The sequence below is a fragment of the Pseudophryne corroboree genome, chromosome 3, assembly GCF_028390025.1.
Source record: "Pseudophryne corroboree isolate aPseCor3 chromosome 3, aPseCor3.hap2, whole genome shotgun sequence".
NCBI classification, from domain to species: Eukaryota; Metazoa; Chordata; class Amphibia; order Anura; family Myobatrachidae; genus Pseudophryne; species Pseudophryne corroboree.
This window is the reverse complement of record NC_086446.1, coordinates 545,314,859-545,335,657: the sequence shown is the minus strand read 5'-3', so window position 1 is coordinate 545,335,657 and position 20,799 is coordinate 545,314,859. Positions and strand designations below refer to the sequence as shown.

The 20,799-nt window shown below is 45.8% G+C and overlaps 1 protein-coding gene across 1 annotated transcript in view; it reads left to right on the top strand.

The window, feature by feature from the left end:
• Positions 1 to 20,799, top strand: part of DUS1L (dihydrouridine synthase 1 like) — a 90,224-nt gene that overhangs the window by 56,025 nt on the left and 13,400 nt on the right. The window contains exons 7-11 of the mRNA XM_063961238.1: positions 4,682 to 4,826; positions 6,354 to 6,450; positions 6,527 to 6,615; positions 6,785 to 6,933; positions 7,358 to 7,395. Of these exons, the coding sequence (XP_063817308.1) occupies positions 4,682 to 4,826; positions 6,354 to 6,450; positions 6,527 to 6,615; positions 6,785 to 6,933; positions 7,358 to 7,395 (518 nt within the window). The remainder of the gene's footprint in view (positions 1 to 4,681; positions 4,827 to 6,353; positions 6,451 to 6,526; positions 6,616 to 6,784; positions 6,934 to 7,357; positions 7,396 to 20,799) is intronic.

Sequence of the window (20,799 nt, the reverse complement as noted above, 5' to 3'; positions counted from 1 at the left end):
GTATATAATGTGTTCTTGTTCTCTGTTTAAGGTATTAGCAGGAGACTGGACAACTGAATGGTAGCAAAGTGACTGACTGTGTCTAGCATAGGCCTCTCTCACAACATGCAGGCTCCAGGATATAGCTGTCACAAGGCCTGCTCTAATCACCTTTTATCTAGGGGAGGTGGTGGTGTCCAACTGAGTGGGAGGAAACCATGTCTGTGCCACCTGACAATCCAGCTAGTGCTGGGTAGGAGCTTATGATTTATGTGGCTTATATTGCTTGTAGGTGGGATGATCGATGTTGAGAAAGCAGGCCCATATTATAGACAAGTGGTCAGTGCTAGAGGTTGCTAAGGAGGAGGAGTTTGTCTATGTGAATAAGTGCAAATTTTACTCAGATTGTCCACCACAAATTGGATGAAGTCCAATTTAGCTGTCTTCGCCAAAGAGACATTTGAGGAACGTCAAGGCCTGGCTCACTGTTGAAAAAAGATAAAATATTTTAGGAGGGCCAGGAAGCTGATACAATGGAAAGCCTAGTTATCCTTTTGGGGAGCACCATGTGCCCACCAAGTCTGGGGTTTGTGATTAGCCCCCCCCCCACCCCCCACGGACCCTCTCCCGTAAGACGTTATGCTGTGCTCGCCCCGCTGCCGGCATTCTGGCGGACGAGATACCACTGTATGGGTCATGACAGCCGGCATCCTGTCCGCTGGTAAATCGTACGTATCCCCATTTATACTCATCATACACATAACCTGATCCTAAGGAGACTGCAGGAAATCGTGCTCCAGTATGGGTACAAATTAGATTTATGGGTATCAGATATGGTAATTCCAAATATTAGACATGATGTATCGCTACAGCTACACTAGCGATACATCATGTCTAAATTTTGTCCTTCAAAATTACAATATGCCCTCCTCACTGATCAGCACCTTACAACTAGAGTGTACACTATACAGTGCATCCGGAAGTATTCCCAACGCTTCACTTTTTCCACATTTTGTTATGTAACAGCCTTATTCCAAAATGGAATAAATAATTTTTTTCCCTCAAAATTATACACACAATACCCCATAATGACAATGTGAAAAAAGGTTTTTTTGAGCTTTTTCATATTTATTAAAAATAAAAAACTAAGAAATCACTTGTACATAAGTATTCACAGCCTTTGCTCAGTACTTTGTTGATGCACCTTTGGCAGCAATTACAGCCTCAAGTCTTTTTGAATATGATGACACAAGCTTGGCACACCTATCTTTGGGCAGATTCGCCCATTCCTCTTTGCAGCACTTCTTAAGCTCCATCAGGTTGGATGGGGATTGTTGGTGCACAGCCATTTTCAGATCTCTCCACAGATGTTCAATCAGATTCAAGTCTAGGCTTTGGCTGAGCCACTCAAGGACATTTACACAGTTGTCCTGAAGCCACTCCTCTGATAACTGGGCTGTGTGCTTAGGGTTGTTGTCCTGCTGAAAGATGAACAGTCGCCCTAGTCTGATGTCAAGAGCACTCTGGAGCAGGTTTTCATCCAGTATGTGTCTGAACATTGCTGCATTCATCTTTCCCTCTATCCTGACTAGTCTCCCAGTTCCTGCCGCTGAAAAACATCCCCACAGCATAATGCTGCCACCACCATGCTTTTTACTAAGGAGTGGCTTCCGTCTGGCCACTCTACCATACAGGCCTAATTTGGTGGATTGCTGCAGAGATGGTTGTCCTTCTGGAAGGTTCTCCTCTCTACACAGAGGAATGCTGTAGCTCTGATAGAGTGACCATCTGGTTCTTGGTCGCCTCCCTGACTAGGGCCCTTCTCCCCTGATCACTCAGTTTAGACGGACGGCCAGCTCTAGGAAGAGTCCTGGTGGTTCCGAACTTCTTCCATTTACAGATGATGGAGGCCACTGCGCTCATTGGGACCTTCAAAGCAGCAGATATTTTTCTGTACCTTTCCCCAGATTTTTGCCTCGAGACAATCCTGTCTCTGAGGTCTACAGACAATTCCTTTTGACTTCATGCTTGGTTTGTGCTCAGACATGCCCTGTCAAGTGTGGGACCTTATATAAAAAGGTGTGTGCCTTTCCAAATCATGTCCAATCAACTGAATTTACCACAGGTGGACTCCAAATAAGCTGTAGGAACATCTGAAGGATGATCAGTGGAAACAGGATGCACCTGAGCGCAATTTTAAGCTTCATCGTAAAGGCTGTGAATACTTATGTACATGTGATTTCAAAGTTTTTTTTATTCTTAATAAATTTGCAAAGATCTAAAAAAAAAAAAAACTTCTTTTTTTCATGTTGGTATTGTGTGTAGAATTTTAAGGACACAATTAATTTATTCCATTTTGGAATAAGGCTGTAACATAAAATGTGGAAAAAGTGAAGTGCTGTGAATACTTTCCAGATGCACTGCATCTCACCTGTCCAAGGGCAAGCAGTGAATGAAGACACTGCAACAAACAGGGATGCCCAAACAGGTTGAGACATCTATTCAAATCCTTTTAAGATATTGTTCTTAATAGACACAGGCTGGTTAGGCAAAGAGTCTGGGAGAATTCTCTGGTCCTCTGTCAGAAGGGACACAGACATGAGAGAACCTTTGAATTGCACCATAAACTTGAATGGAAGTTTCCATTGGCATCTGACATTATATTTCCTTAGGTGGTATGTGATCGGTTTTAGGTCACATACGTGGGTTAAAATGACAGAAGTTACTTAAAATGTGGGTTAAAATTACTTTACACATTTTATTATGGTTTTTCAAAAATACAATCGTGTGGCTTCCAGAACAGTGGGCTCGCTGCGCTCGCCGAGGCACAGTGGCTCGCCACAGGTTATATTCTCCCTCTGTGGGTGTCTTGGATACCCACAGAGGGAGAATAGCCTGTGTTGCTGGTATTCCGGCGGCAGCATTTCACCACATCCGGATTCCAGCTTCTGTATTGTGACCGCCGGGATACCGACTGCCAGTATTCAGATGAAAAGTTGGGAAAAATCCCTATTTTAAGTTAAACATTACGGGATTTGGTTCAGAACCCTTGGGACACCTTCATGAATGACTAATTAGAAGTTTTTAATTACTTTTAATTGCCCAATAATGACGTGAATTTTGGAGTGAAAGTGCAAAATGGTGGAATATATGGAGTACAAGGTATGGGACAGGTATACTGGGGTGCTGTATGAGTGGGATAAGTGTTTTTAGACTTGCATAAGGGAGTAATCAGTCTGTTTCCAATTTTTTTTATTAAGTCCCCTAAAATGATCCAAACATGTACTTACGCCCATTTTTATGTACCTCAAATTTAATTTTAGCACTTATTTTGCTGGAAAAAAAATAGCTTTCTATAATTTGTTTACATTTTTAAAAAAAAATGCATATAACAGCCATTTGACCAAATTTAAGTACCAGAAATGCTTTTATTCTAACCAATAATAAACTTCTATACTGTTATACGATGTTAGTTTAGCTTTTTTTGGTGGGTACAGGCAGATTTACCCATTTTTCACTTTCTGCAACAATTTTCGCGGTAATCCTGTTTTTGCAAATATGCAATTGACTAGGCGAATCGAGGGAGCACACATACCCGTGTAAAGCCTGTTTTTCACGGCAAGAAAGCCACAAAAACGGCAATCATGGTAAAATTACCGTGATTTCACAGCTAAATGAATTTGGTCCCAAGTCTGTAAAATGGTTTTGCTTTGAATTAGTTCTTAGGGGGTCATTCCGAGTTGATCGCTAGCTGCTTTCGTTCGCTATGCAGCGATTAGGAAAAAAAACTACACTTCTGCGCATGCGGCGCAATGCGCACGCGCGTCGTACTATTACAATGAATTTTGTAGTTTCAAACAAGGTTTAGCGAAGCTTTTCAGTCGCAATGCTGGCCGCAGAGTGATTGACAGGAAGAGGCCGTTTCTGGGTGTCAACTGACCATTTTCAGGGAGTGTTCGAAAAAACGCAGGCGTGGCTGGGCGAACGCAGGGCGTGTTTGTGACGTCAAAACAGGAACTGAATAGTCTGAAGTGATCGCAAGTGCTGAGTAGGTCTGAAGCTACTCTGAAACTGCACAAAATTATTTTGTAGCCGCTCTGCGATCCTTTCGGTCGCACTTCTGCTAAGATACACTCCCAGTGGGCGGTGGCATAGCGTTTGCACGGCTGCTAAAAACTGCTAGCGAGCGAACAACTCGCTATGACCACCTTAGTTCATAAAGGACCAAGGTGTTTGGGTTTACAACTTTGTGATAACCCCAATACTTGCACCAAAGGAACAATAATTGATTTATACCCCTTTTTCCCTGCAGCAATATCCCGGGTTATTGCCGGTTCTATCTGTGTTGCGGCTCAGTGGAAAAGGGTAATTTAAAAAATTACCCGGTCCAGTGACCCAAGAATCCGACCGAGGTAGCGGTTCAGTGACCCGGGTCCCATTAAAATTTATATGGGGAGCCGTATCACCAGTGCTCGGAGATAACGTTATCTCCAAGCGCCAGCAGAGGGAAGACCTTCCACTATTCTGCTTGGTTATAATAACATTTCGTCTGTTGGTAAAGATATTTTTATAAAACCGGCTCAAGTGGGTTTGGGGGAAAGAGAGTGGGTTTTAAACTAGAGCTAATATGATGTTACTATGAACTCTCCTGTGAGCTCAGATGTGTCTAATGTCCGTGTATCTGTTCTTTCTTGTGTTTTAGAGGGAAACCTTCACAATCCAGCTTTGTTTGAAGGGAAGAATCCTGTGGTGTGGGAGATGGCAGAGGAATATATAGAGCTTGCACAGCAATACCGGTGCCCTCTGTCTTTTGTACGGGCACACCTTTTTAAACTTTGGCACCACAGGTGAGTATTGCCCTTTTTGAATATTGACTGGCATATTGCACCCGCTTGGTTAAGATTCAGTTAAAACTCATCTCGACACTTCATAGCAGCTCTAGGTGAACATAAAGTCTTCTTCTAATGTATTACCCCTATTTATATCCGAAAACTGAATTTGCTGTCACTGGATAAATAGCTGCTGGATTGGGATAAGGAAGGAGCATGCTGAGTTACTTGCTTTCATATTTGCTGTAACCTTCCTGTTCACGCTGTGTTTATTTTCATTAATTGGTACACATAATGCGGGACACTCAGATTGAACTGATTACAGAGGGATCCACACGCCTCTAGAGCTGATTAGACATGGCAGATCTGAGCAAGGACATTGCACATTAGAAATAGAGATTCACAGGTTATTTCAGGCATTAGTTTGCTGTACGCACAATAATGTCTGTAATGTGCTGATATGTTATCTTCATCTTGGTGATATGTATCCCAAAACGCAATGGAAAAAAAAAACCATCTTGCTATTTATGATGCTGATTGGGGGGGGGAGCACTTGTTGAAGTGGTTGCCTACGCTCGGTTAACCCTATGCTCCTGGGTTGTTGTTATCTGTGTATCTGTTTTGAAGTGTGCAGTCATATTAGTGTGTTAGATTGTTTTGTCTACTAATACTGAAAGTGTATTAGAATTGTTACACTATTTACTGTAAAGTACATTAAAGCCTGATTCTCCAGAGGTCTGTTTGCACCTTTTGAAATTGAAATGTAGATTTCTCCTTTCCTGAGAATGTAATGAGACTTCTTGGTGTTGCTCATTATGCTCCTTCTATTACTGTGCAGCAGAAACTCTTTGTGCATCCTTAGGAGGAATGCCCCCTAGAGTCATACTGTGCGTATCATTTCTCCCCGCTTGAAGTTCTTCTGAGCTAACACTCTGATGATGCCAGCCAATACGGGGGTAAAGGATAAATTAGTATCAGATACTCCAGGCTTCAAAGAATAGACGAAACCAACCCACCTTTTCAAATAAAAATATTGTATAAGATACTCTTAATGAGTATTTCCACATTCATTAAGCACATGCATAGTGCCCTGTGGTCTTAAAATTAACATATATTGCTCACAACTTATATAAGTTAGAAATACAAATGATTATTTGTATTGTCGTCATTACTGTGCCAGCTGTTGAACGAACCACCATCACGGGAGTTTATTAAATAAGTGATGTAGATTCTGTACTGTAGAGGATGAGAACGTATGCTGATGCGATGGTAGAATAACCATGCAGTACTTTTAATCAGGATAGTCCATTCACATGGGTAAAACTAACAGAAGCTCTTAAATTGTATCTGTAGTCACATGCTCCCTTAGGACTTCCAATGGTATCTTTTCCATAATATCTCATTCCATCCTGTGTTCAGACAGATTGTAAAACGCAACTGTATATGCTGCGCTATATAAGAAACTGTAAGTAAGAAATAATAGGAGTCTGTTCATGGCGCAGTATAAGGAGACGTTTCAGTAACTGTTCACTGCCTTTGTTTTAGTTTGCAGGTGTACCAGGACCTACGCGATGAGCTGGCAAAAGCCAAGTCCTTAGAAGGCATCATTGCAGTAAATAAAGAACTGAAGGTGAAGTGCCAGGTAATGAAATTGGGTGTTTTATTCGTGTATATGGTAATTTATTTATCACTATTCCACTGATTCATCTGCTTTTTAGGAAGAAATATCTAAAAGTAAAGAAGGTGAAGAAGTGAAAGGTGACTTGCCGTTTCCGCACTGGATTTGCCAACCTTATGTCCGCCCACCGTAAGCTTTTATCTTCTGTCTGCAATATTTTCCCTGGTTTTCAAAAAATGGTAGCATTTTGGGCTTATTCATGATTAGCAATTGACCAACAGTGGTCAAGCCTTAGCTTGTGAATTATCTTTGAGCGTTCAAATGGAGAAACCCTAGGTGCATGTTTTGTCGTCATAAGGCCAAAAGATATTATGAAAAAGGAAAGTGGTGTACGCGGCAAAAGGGCTCTGGAGGAAGAAGATGATGCAAATTTGGAACAGCTTTCAAAGAACAAACTGAAGAAAAAGCTGCGTAACCCAAACAAAAGTTTAGACGCATCTATAAAACGTAAGTTGCAATCTATAGTGTTTCAGTTTTAATGCATATTTTCTTGGCTGATGTAGGCATCAAGGAAATGGATAATCAAAGGTTCTCACGCTCTGTCCTCAGAACCCAGTTCATGTATTCCAGGTCTCCTCACAGAATCACAAGTAGAATAATTGGCTCCACCTGTGGATCTTTGAAAATGTGTCGGTGAGGAATGAATACACCTGTGCACCTGCTAGGTGACGTTGAAACGTGAGCTATTTTTGTGGTCATGAGGGCTGAGTTTGAGAACCACTGTATTACATTATATATACAGTATGTGGCACTTGCCCATGTTCTGACACGCAGACAATGCTTTATCTGTCTAATATAAGGGAATAATATATGTCCTTTGCTTAAGATATTCTCCTACTTACAAAATATTAATCGTGTTTGTTTTTTCCAGCTAAATATGCAAAATGTGACCAGTGTGGGAATCCAAAGGTGAGCATCATACACATTTTTCCAAAATCATCATAGTACTTCCAGCAATTTCGGTTTAGTTTCCATAGTAATTATACTGTATGGATAGAGGGAGAGGGGTAGATTGTTGTACAATAGGAATATACACAGGATACCGCGGTTAGAAGACCATCAGCAGCATCCCGATGGTGAGAATCCCGACTGGGGTTCGGTAAGTATAGAAGTTTCCCCCAACCTAACCACCCCACCCCTCGTGCGGCCTAACTCTAACATTCCCCACCATATTTACGTTTGGAATGCCGGCTGACTGCATTCTGGCATCGGCATTTCAATTGATGTTGGCGGAATTCAATGCTGGGATATGGACTGCCGGCATCCCGCCCGCCGGTATCCTGAATGCATCACATACAATAGCCTGTTTCTTTTTGCACAGTAAGAGTTGCATTTTGATTATACCCATGATGACAAGCATTTCACTTGCACATGGGACTGCCATATATAATTACATGACTATTTCTGGTATAAAATCTGGAATGTTAGTATTATTACAAATACTCCATTAGAACCGTATCACTTGTAGATGATCTCCTATAATGTTTGGGGGCTTTTCTTATGTATGTATTTTTGTGTTTTACCTCTCCATCTGCTGATAATACAGCCATTTTGCACACCTTAGGCTGTGCATGGTGTGTTTAAGCTACATTGGAATACTTGCTGATTTCTTTCAGTTACATACAGATGAAACTCAGAAAATTAGAATCTCGTGCAAAAGTTCATTTATTTCAGTATTTCAACTTAAAAGGTGAAACTAATGTGTTATATAGACTCATTACATGCAAAGTGAGATATTTCAAGCCTTTATTTGTTATAATTTTGATGATTATGGCTTACAGCTTAAAATCCCCAATTCAAAATCTCAGAAAATTAGAATATTACATAAAATCAAAAAAGGATTTTAAATACAGAAATGTCGTCCCTCTGAAAAGCATAATCATGCATATGTACTCAGTACTTGGTTTGGGCCCCCTTTTACATCAATTACTGCCTCAATGCAGCATGGCATGGACTCTATCAGCCTGCGGCACTGCTGAGGTGTTATGGAAGACCAGGATGCTTCAATAGCTGCCTTCAGCTCTTCTGCATTGTTTGGTCTCATGTCTCATCTTTCTCTTGGCAATGCCCCATAGATTCTCCATGGGGTTCAGGTCAGACGAGTTTGCTGGCCAATCCAGCACAGTAATCCCACAGTCATTGAACGAAGTTTTGGCAGTGTGGGCAGCTGCCAAGTCCTGCTGGAAAATGAAGTCGGCATCTCCATCTCTTGTCAAGTCGCTCCTGAACAACAAACAACGTCAGAAGTGTCTTACCTGGGCTAAAGAAAAAAAGAACTGGTCTGTTGCTCAGTGGTCCAAAGTCCTCTTTTCTGATGAGAGCAAATTTCTGCTGCGGGGTACACTGGGCTCCACAAGGATAGACATTGGGGTGTAGAGTAGGATCTTGATCCGAGGCACCAACAGGCTCAAAGCTTTGACTGTTCCCAGAATGCACAGCGCCGCCTCCTCTATAACCCCGCCTCCCTGCACAGGAGCTCAGTTTGGTAGTTGGTGCTGCAGTAAGCAGGCACATAACAGAGGGGCTGCTCCAGGCAGCCCTAAGAAGAGCTTTTTTTGAAGAAAAAAGTGAAGACTTCAAGGGCAGCAGCGGTGGTAAATGTCAGAAGACATTCACTGCTTCAGCTCCAGCTTTCACCAGCGGCGCTGTACACTCCCGAGCCCTGGTTGCCGGGTAACTACAGCAGGAGGCTCCGGTTTACTTCACGTCAGGCACACACGACGGGGGCTCTACGGGATCACGTGGCCGCGCTTCGGGAGGTGGTGAGTGGGTCCCGCTTGCAAGACCCGGTCTTTATCGCGATCCGATCCGGCGCGGTCAGTGGGAGGCGGGCCGCGCGTGCTGGCGGTGGACACTGTGGCAGTACAGGCGATCCCACTAGATCACCAGGGCATGGGTGCAGGTCAGGTTTTCTCTCTAAACCATTTTCAGTAGCCCACAGTACCCGGTGGTTTTGCCAGCAGGGGGATAAGGCTTAGACCTGAAGCCCCTCCCCCAGCCCCAGGGCGCCATTTCCCGCAAATGTTCCCGCCCTGGAGCTGCATATCTATCTCTCCCTCACTCCCTGTCAGTGTCTGGGCGTTATTATCTGTCCGCTTCACTGTTCCTGGGACTGCTTGGGTAAATCCTCCTGTGTAAAGCCGCCTGGTTGTCAGTGCTGTGACTTTACATGACACTTAAGTATTTTACCTGCCTTTTTAGACAGTGCTAGTTAAGAAAGAGTGCATTTAGTCAGGGTTTTTTAGTACAATTACCCTGTGATATACATCCAGTTCTTACTGTGCAGTGTTATATCTATTGACTATATAGCTATATATATAAGCTAGTCCAGTGCAGTATTATTGTTAGTAATAACCTCTGCATTGTACAAACTGACTATCTGTGTGTGCATTAGATAGCTGAGTGGTGTCCATTTTGTGTCTTTCACTCAACTTGCTATCCCTATATTCTATAACCTGAGGGGGCTTGGTGCGTCAGGTTTTATATTGATATAGGATTTCACAAAGATATACTTTAATACGTATTTTTCTCTGTGATTTAGTCTCCATATCTCTCCTTTATCTCTGCTAGTGCGGACTACACTGCGCAGGGGTTTGAGTAAGAGGTATTGTGCTGCTGCCAATTGTACTGTTACCTGATACTGCAAGTTATATCATGTCTGCTTCTGAGGGTAACGGTTCTGGGGCTGAACACACTGCCGGTGTTGCTGAAGCCACAGATCCCTATGAGGAGAATATAGCAACTGTGGGCTCTGGTTCTGGGGGCTCCTTGCCCCCCAGTGAGACTGTGGCAACAGAGGTACATAATGACCCACGTGGGCCGCTTTTTGCACGCTTCTACATACGCTAGTTAATAAACTAACACCCCCTATGGGACCCCCAATGCCGGTACAACCGTATGTGGTCCCTGCAGCTAACACGCCGTGGGCGGACGATTTATCTGCTCAATTGAAGAAGTTGAACTAGTCCCTGACTACTAAAAAGTCTAACCATCGCTCACCTAAGTCCAAGGGGTCCTCTAAGCGAGCGCTTGTCTCCTCACAATCCACTGCTGTCACTGACACCTCATCTGATGAAGACGGCACTTACACTGACCCCACAGGTTCTGACTCAGATACGGATGATGGGGAGGGTGGTTCACATGTGGATGTTCCTGATCTTTTGGAGGCTATTTAGTTAATTCTACAGATTACGGATGATCCCGAGCCATCCGTCCCTCCTAAGAAACCAGATAGGTTCAAGCATCAGAAGGTGGTTAAACAAGTTTTACCTCACTCTGATCACCTAGTGGATATAAGTCAGGAACCCTGGGAAAACCCGGGTACGAAGTTTGTGCCTCAAAAGAAGATGCTTGCTCGCTATCCCCTCGCACCAGAGCTGTCTAAAGAATTGGGAAACGCCTCCAGTAGACTCACATGTGGCTAGGATGGTGGTTTCCTCAGCTCTACCTGTCACTACCGTCACGTCTCTAAAAGAGCCTACGGATAAACGTGTGGAGGGTTGTCTTAAAGCTATTTACACCCTCACGGGTGCTGCACAAAGGCCCACTATTGCGGCAACATGGGCTGCAGAGGCTATTGAAGCATGGGCCTTGGAGTTAGAAGCTGAAATCTCTTTTGACCATGCTAGACAATGCTTGTCATATATTGTCACAGCTTCTCACTATATTAAAGAGGCGGCTTCTGATGATGGTATCCTAGCAGCCAAGGCCTCTACTACGTCAGTCCTGGCTCGCCGGATATTGTGGCTGAGATCCTGATCTGTGGATCTGGACTCTAGAAAAACCCTGGAGGTACTCCCTTTCAAGGGAGATATTCTGTTTGGGGAGGACTTAAATAAGATAGTGGCTGACCTGGCTACTGCCAAAACTGCCTGACTGCCAAGTACCGCTCCTTCTGTGTCGAAGGCTAAAGGTACTTCCTTTCGCCCCTTTCGTCCTTCAGGTAAAGCAAAAGGTCAGGCGTACAACAAGCAGGCCCGCACTTCCAAACCTGGTAAGCCAAAGCCAAAACTAGCCTGGGCGGCCCGTCAGCCAGCTTACAAGGCCGATAAGCCTGCCGCATGACGGGGCGGGCCTCCCCCTGGGGGATCCCAGGGTGGGGGGCCGGCTTCTAGGGTATACCCAGGAATGGTTGAAAACCACTTCAGATGCCTGGGTACGGGAAGTTGTCACTTGAGGTTACGCCATAGCCTTCAAAAACCGACCCCCTCATCGATTTTGCCAGACAGACGTCCTGTTGGACCAGACAAAGGCAAAAACTCTGCATTCGGTGGTACAGACCCTCCTGGATACAGGAGTCGTAGTACAGGTGCCTCTTGCGCAGAGGGGCCGGGGGTACTATTCTCCGCTGTTTCTAGTCCCGAAACCGAATGGGTCCTCCCGGCCCATTCTCAACCTCAAGGCATTGAACAGGTTTGTGAATGTTTCCAAGTTCCGTATGGAAACCCTTCGCTCTGTAGTTCTGGCTTTGGAACCTGGGGACTACATGGTCTCCCTGGACATACAGGATGCTTACCTGCATATTCCTATAGCAGCGTCACATCAGCAATACCTGAGGTTTGCGGTTGGCAACCTCCATTACCAGTTTCAGGCGTTACCTTTTGGTTTAACAACGGCTCCGCGAGTCTTCACCAAAGTTATGGCGGTGATGACGGTGGTACTCCGCCGTCAAGGGGTCAGGATACTGCCGTATCTGGACGACTTGTTAATCCTGGCAAATTCCCCCAGAACTTCTCCTACGTTAGGCCTCGACAACCTGTGGCTCTCCAGATGTTGTGAAACTACACATCCCAGCATGCTCGGCCACAGTTTTAGCTTTCCCTAATGGCAAAACTGTGGCAAAGCATGATGGAACTTGTAGTTTTACAACAGCTGGAGAGTCACAGGTTGGCCAGGCCTGTCCTACGTCATCTAGATATGACGGTCCGGTTTCTACAAGCCCACGGGTGGCTCATCAACTGGAAGAAATCCTCCCTGATCCCTGCTCAGAGCATGGTGCATCTGGGAGCGCTATTGGACACTCACAACCAGAGGTTGTTCTTGTGTCAGGAGAAAGTCCTGAAGCTTCAGGACAGGATTTGTTGCTTACTTTCTCGTCCGCAAGTGTCTATACATTCGGCGATGCAGGTGCTGGGCCTCATGGAATCCGCATTCGACATTGTGGAGTATGCTCAATTCCATTCTCGCCCCCTCCAGAGGCTGATTCTAGCCAAGTGGGACGGCCTGCCTCACCGGATCAGGTCTCAAATGATCTCATTGACTCCGGAGGTCCGTCTGTCGCTGCTCTGGTGGCTCCAGGACCAACAATTGTGCAGGGGCCGTTCCTTCTGGATATCCGACTGGGTCCTGTTGACGACAGATGCCAGTCTTAAGAGGTTGGGGCGCGGTACTGGAGCAACACTTCCTTCAGGGTCGGTGGACCAAGGAAGAGTCCCTCCTCTCAATCAACATTCTGGAATTGCGGGCGGTCTTCAGTGCATTGAACCTAGCCCAGCATTTAATTCAGAACCGTCCTGTTCAAGTGCAGTCGGACAACGCCACCACAGTGGCTTACATAAATCATCAAGGCGGCACTCGAAGCCGTCTGGCAGTGAAGGAAGTCTCACGGATTCTACGTTGGGTGGAACGTATTCAGGACTCCCCAATTCAGGACTCCCGGAATGATGACTGCCGGCCATATCGGCAGTCTTCATTCCGGGAGTCCTGAATTGGGAAGCGGACTTTCTCAGTCGTCAGGACGTACATGCCGGCGAGTGGGGCCTCCATCCAGTAGTGTTTCAACTCCTAGTGGAAAAGTGGGGTCTTCCAGACGTAGATCTGATGGCGTCTCGACACAATCACAACGTTCCGGTCTTCGGAGCATGGACAAGGGATCCTCAAGCAGCATTCGTGGATGCGCTGGCGGTGCCGTGGAGGTTTCGGCTGCTGTACGTGTTCCCTCCTGTGTCACTCCTGCCCAGGGTAATTCGGAAGTTCAAGCAAGAAAAAGGAATTCTGCTTCTCATAGCTCCAGCGTGGCCCAGACGGCACTGGTTCTCAGACCTGCAAGGCCTATCGTCAGAGCGTCCAATTCTACTTCCACAACGCCCAGACCTCCTCGTTCAGGGCCCCTGTGTCTACCAGGACCTAGCCTGGCTGTCTTTGACGGCGTGGCTCTTGAAGCTTCCGTCTTAAGGGCTAAAGGGTTTTCTGAGGCGGTCATTCAAACTATGTTGCGGGCCCGGAAACCGGCTTCGGCTCGGATTTACTATAGGGTCTGGCGTTCTTACTTTGTTTGGTGCGCATCTAACGATTATGACGCTTCCAAGTTTAGTATAGCCAAGTTGTTGGCTTTTCTTCAACAGGGCCTGGACTTAGGCCTACGTCTGGCCTCCCTCAAGGTTCATATTTCTGCCTTGTCGGTGTGGTTTCAGAGAAAAATTGCGACCTTACCTGATTTGCATACCTTTACTCAGGGTGTGTTGCGTATCCAACCTCCCTATGTCCCGCCTGTGGCTCCTTGGGACTTGTCTGTGGTTTTGGAGGCGTTACAAGAGTCTCCGTTTGAACCTCTTGGTTCAGCTGATCTTAAGTGGCTTTCCCTTAAGGTGGTGTTTCTGCTGGCTATTGCTTCAGCTAAAAGAGTGTCGGATTTGGGTGCCTTGTCCTGTAGTTCCCCATATCTGATATTTCACCGTGACCGGGCGTTCTTAGGACTCGTCCCGGGTATTTACCTAAGGTGGTTTCCTCGTTCCACCTTAACCAGGAGATTGTGGTTCCGGCACTTGTTTCTCCTGATCTGTCTCCCAAAGAGAAGTCTTTGGATGTGGTACGGGCTCTCCGTATCTATGTGAAGAGAACTGCTTCCATTAGGAAATCTGATTCTCTCTTTGTACTGTTTGTATTTCACAAATGTGGCTGGCCTGCTCACAAGCAGACTTTGGCCAGATGGATCAGAATGGTGATTGCACATGCTTATGTGAGGGCTGGTCTGTCGGCTCCTGCTCACATTACGGCCCATTCTACTCGGTCTGTTGGACCTTCTTGGGCGGCTCGCCGTGGTGCGACCCTTGAACAATTGTGCAAGGCGGCTACGTGGTCTTCAGTGAACACGTTCATAAGGTTCTATGCCTTCGATACTGCTGCTTCCCAGGATGCTTCCTTTGGACGCCGGGTTCTTGTGCCCGCTACAGTGCGTCCCCTCCCATAAGGAACTGCTTTAGGACATCCCCAGTGTCTATCCTTGTGGAGCCCAGTGTACCCCGCAGCAGAAAACGAGATTTATGGTAAGAACTTACCTTTGTTAAATCTATTTCTGCGAGGTACACTGAGCTCCACAAGGGGCCCACCCTAATGCACTTGGCTTCTTTGGTTGGTATGGCATTAGCCGCTGACACTTCTCCTGTCATGAGAGTGTGGTGTATGTGGCTACTAACCGTTGTCGTCTCTTTTCCTGCTACTGCATTGGGCTGGTTAACTAAAAACTGAGCTCCTGTGCAGGGAGGCGGGGTTATAGAGGAGGCGGCGCTGTGCATTCTGGGAACCGTCAAAGCTTTGAGCCTGTAGGTGCCTCAGATCAAGATCCTACTCTACACCCCAATGTCTATCCTTGTGGAGCCCAGTGTACCTCGCAGAAAGAGATTTAACAAAAGTAAGTTCTTACCATAAATCTCGTTTTTGCATCTCATTTGGAAACCATGGACCCAGAGTATGGAGGAAGAATGGAGAGGCACACAATCCAAGATGCTTGAAGTCCAGTGTGAAGTTTCCACAGTCTGTGTTGATTTGGGGAGACATGTCATCTGCTGGTGTTGGTTCACTGCGTTTTATTAAGTCCAGAGTCAACGCAGCCGTCTGCCAGGACATTTTAGAGCACTTCATGCTTCCTTCAGCAGACAAGCTTTATGGAGATGCTGACTCTATTTTCCAGCAGGACTAAGCACCTGCCCACACTGCCAAATGTACCAAAACCTGGTTCAATGACCGTGGGATTACTGTGTTGGATTGGCCAGCAAAACTCGTCTGACCTGAACCCCATGGAGAATCTATGGGGCATTGCCAAGAGAAAGATGAGACGTGAGGCCGAATAATGCAGAAGAGCTGAAGGCTGCTGTAGTAGCGTCCTGGTCTTCCATAACACCTCAGCAGTGCCACAGGCTGATAGAATCCATGCCACACCGCATTGAGGCAGTAATTCATGCAAAAGGGGCACAAACCAAGTACTGAGTACATATGCATGATTATACTTTCCTCATACGTTCTAGAGGATGCTGGGGACTCCAAAAGGACCATGGGGTATAGACGGGATCCGCAGGAGAAATGGGCACACTATAAGACTTTGAATGGGTGTGGGCTGGCTCCTCCCTCTATGCCCCTCCTCCAGACTTCAGTTAGACTCTTCCCAGAGAGACTGGGGACACACTAGGGGAGCTCACCTGAGTTTCTCTGAAAAGACTTTGTTAGGTTTATTATTTTCAGGGAGACCTGCTGGCTACAGGCTCCCTGCATCGTGGGAGTGAGGGGAGAGAAGCAGACCTACTTCTTCTGAGTACAAGGGCTCTGCATCTTAGGCTACTGGACACCATTAGCTCCAGAGGGTCTGATCACTTGGTTCGCCTAGCTGCTTGTTCCCGGAGCCGCGCCGTCACCCCCCTCACAGAGCCAGAAGAAAGAAATCGGGTGAGTATAGGAAGAACAGAAGACTTCAGTGACGGCAGAAGTCTTCAGAGTCTCGGAAGTAACGCGCAGCGGTCGCGCTGCGCGCCATTGCTCCCACACACAAGCGGCACTACAAGGATGCAGGGCGCAGGGGGGGGGGGCGCCCTGGGCAGCAATATACCTCATAAAATAAGCCTGGCAAAGATGTATACAGTGCATAGGCATATACAGTGCATATATGTGTGTGTATATATGTGTATTTAAATGTGTATATTTGTATTACATTTTATTCTGAATGCTGAAGTAAAGTTATTCCTTCTCATGTGCTGGTCGCTCTGTTAATGAAGCACTAAGTCAGCCGTGACAAGATGGTCTTGAATCCTCACGAGGAGTCCGAGTGTTTATTCTTTTCCCGCCGTGGATAGAATAAAGTGAAAGTCAACCCCTGGTCTGCACGGGGCCCTGTCACAAAGGACCGTATACAGGAAGCTAAGTGATATTTTAATTATATACTTTGATGATATTTGCATTACATACGTATGGGGGAGTGCTTGTATTCAGAAATGGTTGGTTATCTTGCTATCCGATATAATTACCCTGGGGAGAAATGGGATATTCCTTGGGTCTTATCTAGAACATTGCACTGACTTCGAGAAATCCTGGAGTATCTTCCCTATGAAGGGATAATCTGGTTTGGGGATGGCTTGGTTAAGTTGATCTCGGCAGATACCACTGGTAAGTCTACCTTCTTGTGCTATGTTCCATCACAACGGTTGGTGACGCATTTTTTGTGGGATACAGTCCTTTTGACTGGTTGGATACAGTTTTTATTCCCCTTAGTAGGTAGGGGGAGGTGAAAAGGTAAGAGGTCTGCAGCCTATTCAACTTCACAGAGAAGCCCACACTGGTGGGTACTCGTCTAACACTCTTCAGTCTGTCCTGGAATGGACTTGACACAGTGACTTAAGAATAGAGTCCAAAGGGGGACATACTCGAGTTTTCCAGATGATTCCCTTCACTGATTCTTCAAATAGATCTTACCGATTCTCCTCTGGACGGGGAGGTAGTATGCGACACCATACAAGCGTTGGTTCAGGATCAGGACATGGTCCGGCTGTCCCTGTCACAAAAAAAAAAAAAAAAAGCTGTTATTCAAGCTTTTTCGTGCTTCTGAGCCCGGACAGCTCAGTCAGAACAATCCCAAAAGGATTTCTACTTAGGAAGTTGAACTGCAAGTTGGATTCTCTCAGGGCAGGGATCTCCAGCCTGTAAAAGAAGTAAGAGGGTTTAAATGCGGTTTCATCCGCATTAAGCTTACCTGGGTTTGCTATTCAGGATTGTCATTGTCATTTCACCGGAGTGATGGCAGTATGATGTTTTGCCTTCAATAGTAAGAGCCATTATTATTCTGTACTGGGATGCTCTACTGACTACGGCGAAGTCTAGAAACAAGTGGTACGAATCGTTGTTTCTCTCTGACAGCTCTTCAACACACGGAATCACTGTTGATCCCAACGACGCAGAGGTCGGAGTTGGAAATAAGATTAGATACTGAACTGTTGAGAGTTTGTTTTTTCCTGTGGAAAGAGATTTGAGGATCCAGAGTCGGATCAGGTTTGCAACAGTGTAAACCCATCAATACGTTCCGTTGATGAAGTAGATGGTTGCTGCCTATGCGGCCATTTGGTGAGCAGGACAAATGCCAGAGTGGTTTTTGCGGACCAGTTGGACATGTGGTCCGGGTATCACCTGCACATGCACCGGAAAATAATCCTATTTTCCAGGACCAGGATATCTCTCCTGTGGTGACTTCACAGTTCTCACCTCCTAGAGGGACGAAGGTTCGGGATCCAGGATTAGATCCTGGTGTCCATGGATACAAGTCTCCGAGGCTGGGGAGCAGTCTTTCCAGGGGAAAAGGTCAAGCCGGGAAGCTTGTCTGCAATAAGCATTCTTGAATTAAGAGCTATTTACAACGGAACATCATCTCCGCGATCTGCCCGTCTTAATTCTGTCGGACGACTTAACAGCAGTGGCGTAAGTGAGCCGCTAGGGCGGAACGAGGAGCAAAGCGGCAATGGTTGAAGCCGCAAAAGTTTTCCGCTGGGCGGAAAGGCATGTAAACGCTCTATTAACGGTCTTCGTTCCGGGTGTAGACAACGGAGAAATAGTCTTTCTCAGCAGACACGATCTCCATCCAGGAGAGGGGGGTCTTCATCAAGAAGTTTCACAGAAGTGACAAGTCTTGGGGGAATTCCTCAATTAGACATGATGGCGTCTCGCCTCAACAAGAAACTTCAAGGATATTGTTCCAGGTCAAGGGACACTCGGGCAATAGCAGTGGACGCCCTCCCGATACCATGGATGTTTCAGTCGGTCTATGTATGTGTTCCCTCCACTTTCACTCTTTCCGAAGGGGATAACCATAAGAAGAAAAAAGGTTCAGGCGATCCTCTTTGTTCCGGTCTAGCAAAGGTGGGCTTGGTATCCAGATCTTCAAGTCTTACTCATAGAAGATCCCTGGCCTCTTCCTCTACGAGAGGACCTGTTACAGCAAGAACCGGGCGTGTATCAAGATTTACCGCGGCTGCATTTGACGGCGTGGCGGTTGAACGCCATATCCTAGCCCGAAGGGGTATTTCCGGTGAAGTCATTCCCACATTGCTTCAGGCTAGGAAAGGAGTAACGGCGAAGCTTTACCACCGTATTTGGAGGAAGTATGTGCCTTGGTGTGAATCCAAGAAGGCTCCTACGGCAGAATTTCAGCTGGGTCGTTTTCTCCATTTTTTGCAAGCAAAGGTGGATGCAGGTCTAAAGTTAGGCTCCATTAAAGTGCAGATTTCGGCCTTATCAATTTTCTTTCAAAAAGAATTGGCTGCCTTTCCAGAAGTTCAGACTTTCGTGAAAGGAGTGCTGCGCATCCAACCTCCTTTTGTGCCCCCAGTGACACCATGGGACCTTAATGTGGTGTTGCAGTTTCTTATGTCACACTGGTTGGAACCTTTACGAGAGGTTGAGTTAAAATTTCTCACTTGGAAAGTGGTCATGCTATTGGCCTTGGCGTCCGCAAGGCGGGTGTTGGAATTAGCGGCTTTGTCTCACAAGAGCCCCTATTTGATCTTCCAGGTGGATAGAATTGAGAACTCTGCAATAATTTTTGCCAAAAGTGGTTTCTGCTTTTCACAGGAACCAGCCTATTGTGGTACCTGTGGCTACTTAAGCCTTGGCTGATTCGAAGTCTCTCGATGTAGTCAGAGCTTTGAATATTTGTGTCGCCAGAAAGGCTCTGATTGGAGAAACGGAGGCTCTGTTTATCCTGTATGCTCCAGACAAAATTGGGGCCCCTGCTTCTAAGCAGACTGTTACAACGCTGGACCTGTGATACGATTCGGCATGCTCTTTCTACGGCTGGATTGCTGTTACCGAAGTCGGTGAAGGCCCATTCTACCAGGCAGGTGGGCTCTTCTTGGGCGGATGCCCGAGGAGTCTTGGCGGTTCAAAATTGCCGAGTAGCTACTTGGTCGGGTTCAAACACTTTTGCAAAATTCTACGAGTTTGATACCCTGGCTGATGAGGACCTCATGTTTGCTCAATCGGTGCTGTAGAGTCGTCCGCACTCTCCCGCCCGGTCTGGAGCTTTGGTATAAACCCCATGGTCCTTTTGGAGTTCCCAGCATCCTCTAGGACGTATGAGAAAATAGGATTTTAATACCTACCGGTAAATCCTTTTTTCTTAGTCCGTAGAGTATGCTGGGCGCCCGTCCCAGTGTGTACTGTATCTGCAGTTATTGGTTTTGGTTACACTCCTGTGGTGTTTCTTTTCAGTCAGTCTGTTGCTGACGTTATTTCTGTCATGGCTGGCGGTATGTTATTATTGGTCGTGTTTACACACAGGTTGTGTTACATTTTCAGTCAGCATATTGCTGTATGTTTTTTCCTGCCGTCGGCTGATGTTCTATTGAATGCCACGTTCTGCGGCATGTTCGAGGTGTGAGCTGGTATGACACTCACCGTGTTTAAACAATAAATTCTTTCCTCGAAATGTCCATCTCCCTGGGCACAGTTCTCTAACTGAAGTCTGGAGGAGGGGCATAGAGGGAGGAGCCAGTTCACACCCATTCAAAGTCTTATAGTGTGCCCATGTCTCCTGCGGATCCCGTCTATACCCCATGGTCCTTTTGGAGTTCCCAGCATCCTCTACGGACTAAGAGAAAAGGATTTACCGATAGGTATTAAAATCCTATTTTCAGAGGGCCGACGTTTCTTTATTTAAAATCCTTTTTTATTGATTTTATGTAATATTCTAATTTCTGAGATTTTGAATTTGGGGTTTTCTTAGGCTGTAAGCCACAATCATAATTATAACAAATAAAGGCTTGAAATATCTCACTTTGCATGTAATGAGTCTATATAATATTTGTTTCACCTTTTAAGTTGAATTGCTGAAATATATGAACTTTTACACAATATTGTAATTTTCTGAGTTTTACCTGTAGGATTTATAGCTCTCCTATAGATACAGAACACTGGATCTGGCGTGGACTCCAAGAAAATGTTGGATATAATGCAATTAATAATATTTCTCTGACGTCCTAGTGGATGCTGGGGACTCCGTAAGGACCATGGGGAATAGACGGCTCCGCAGGAGACTGGGCACATCTAAGAAAGATTTAGGAC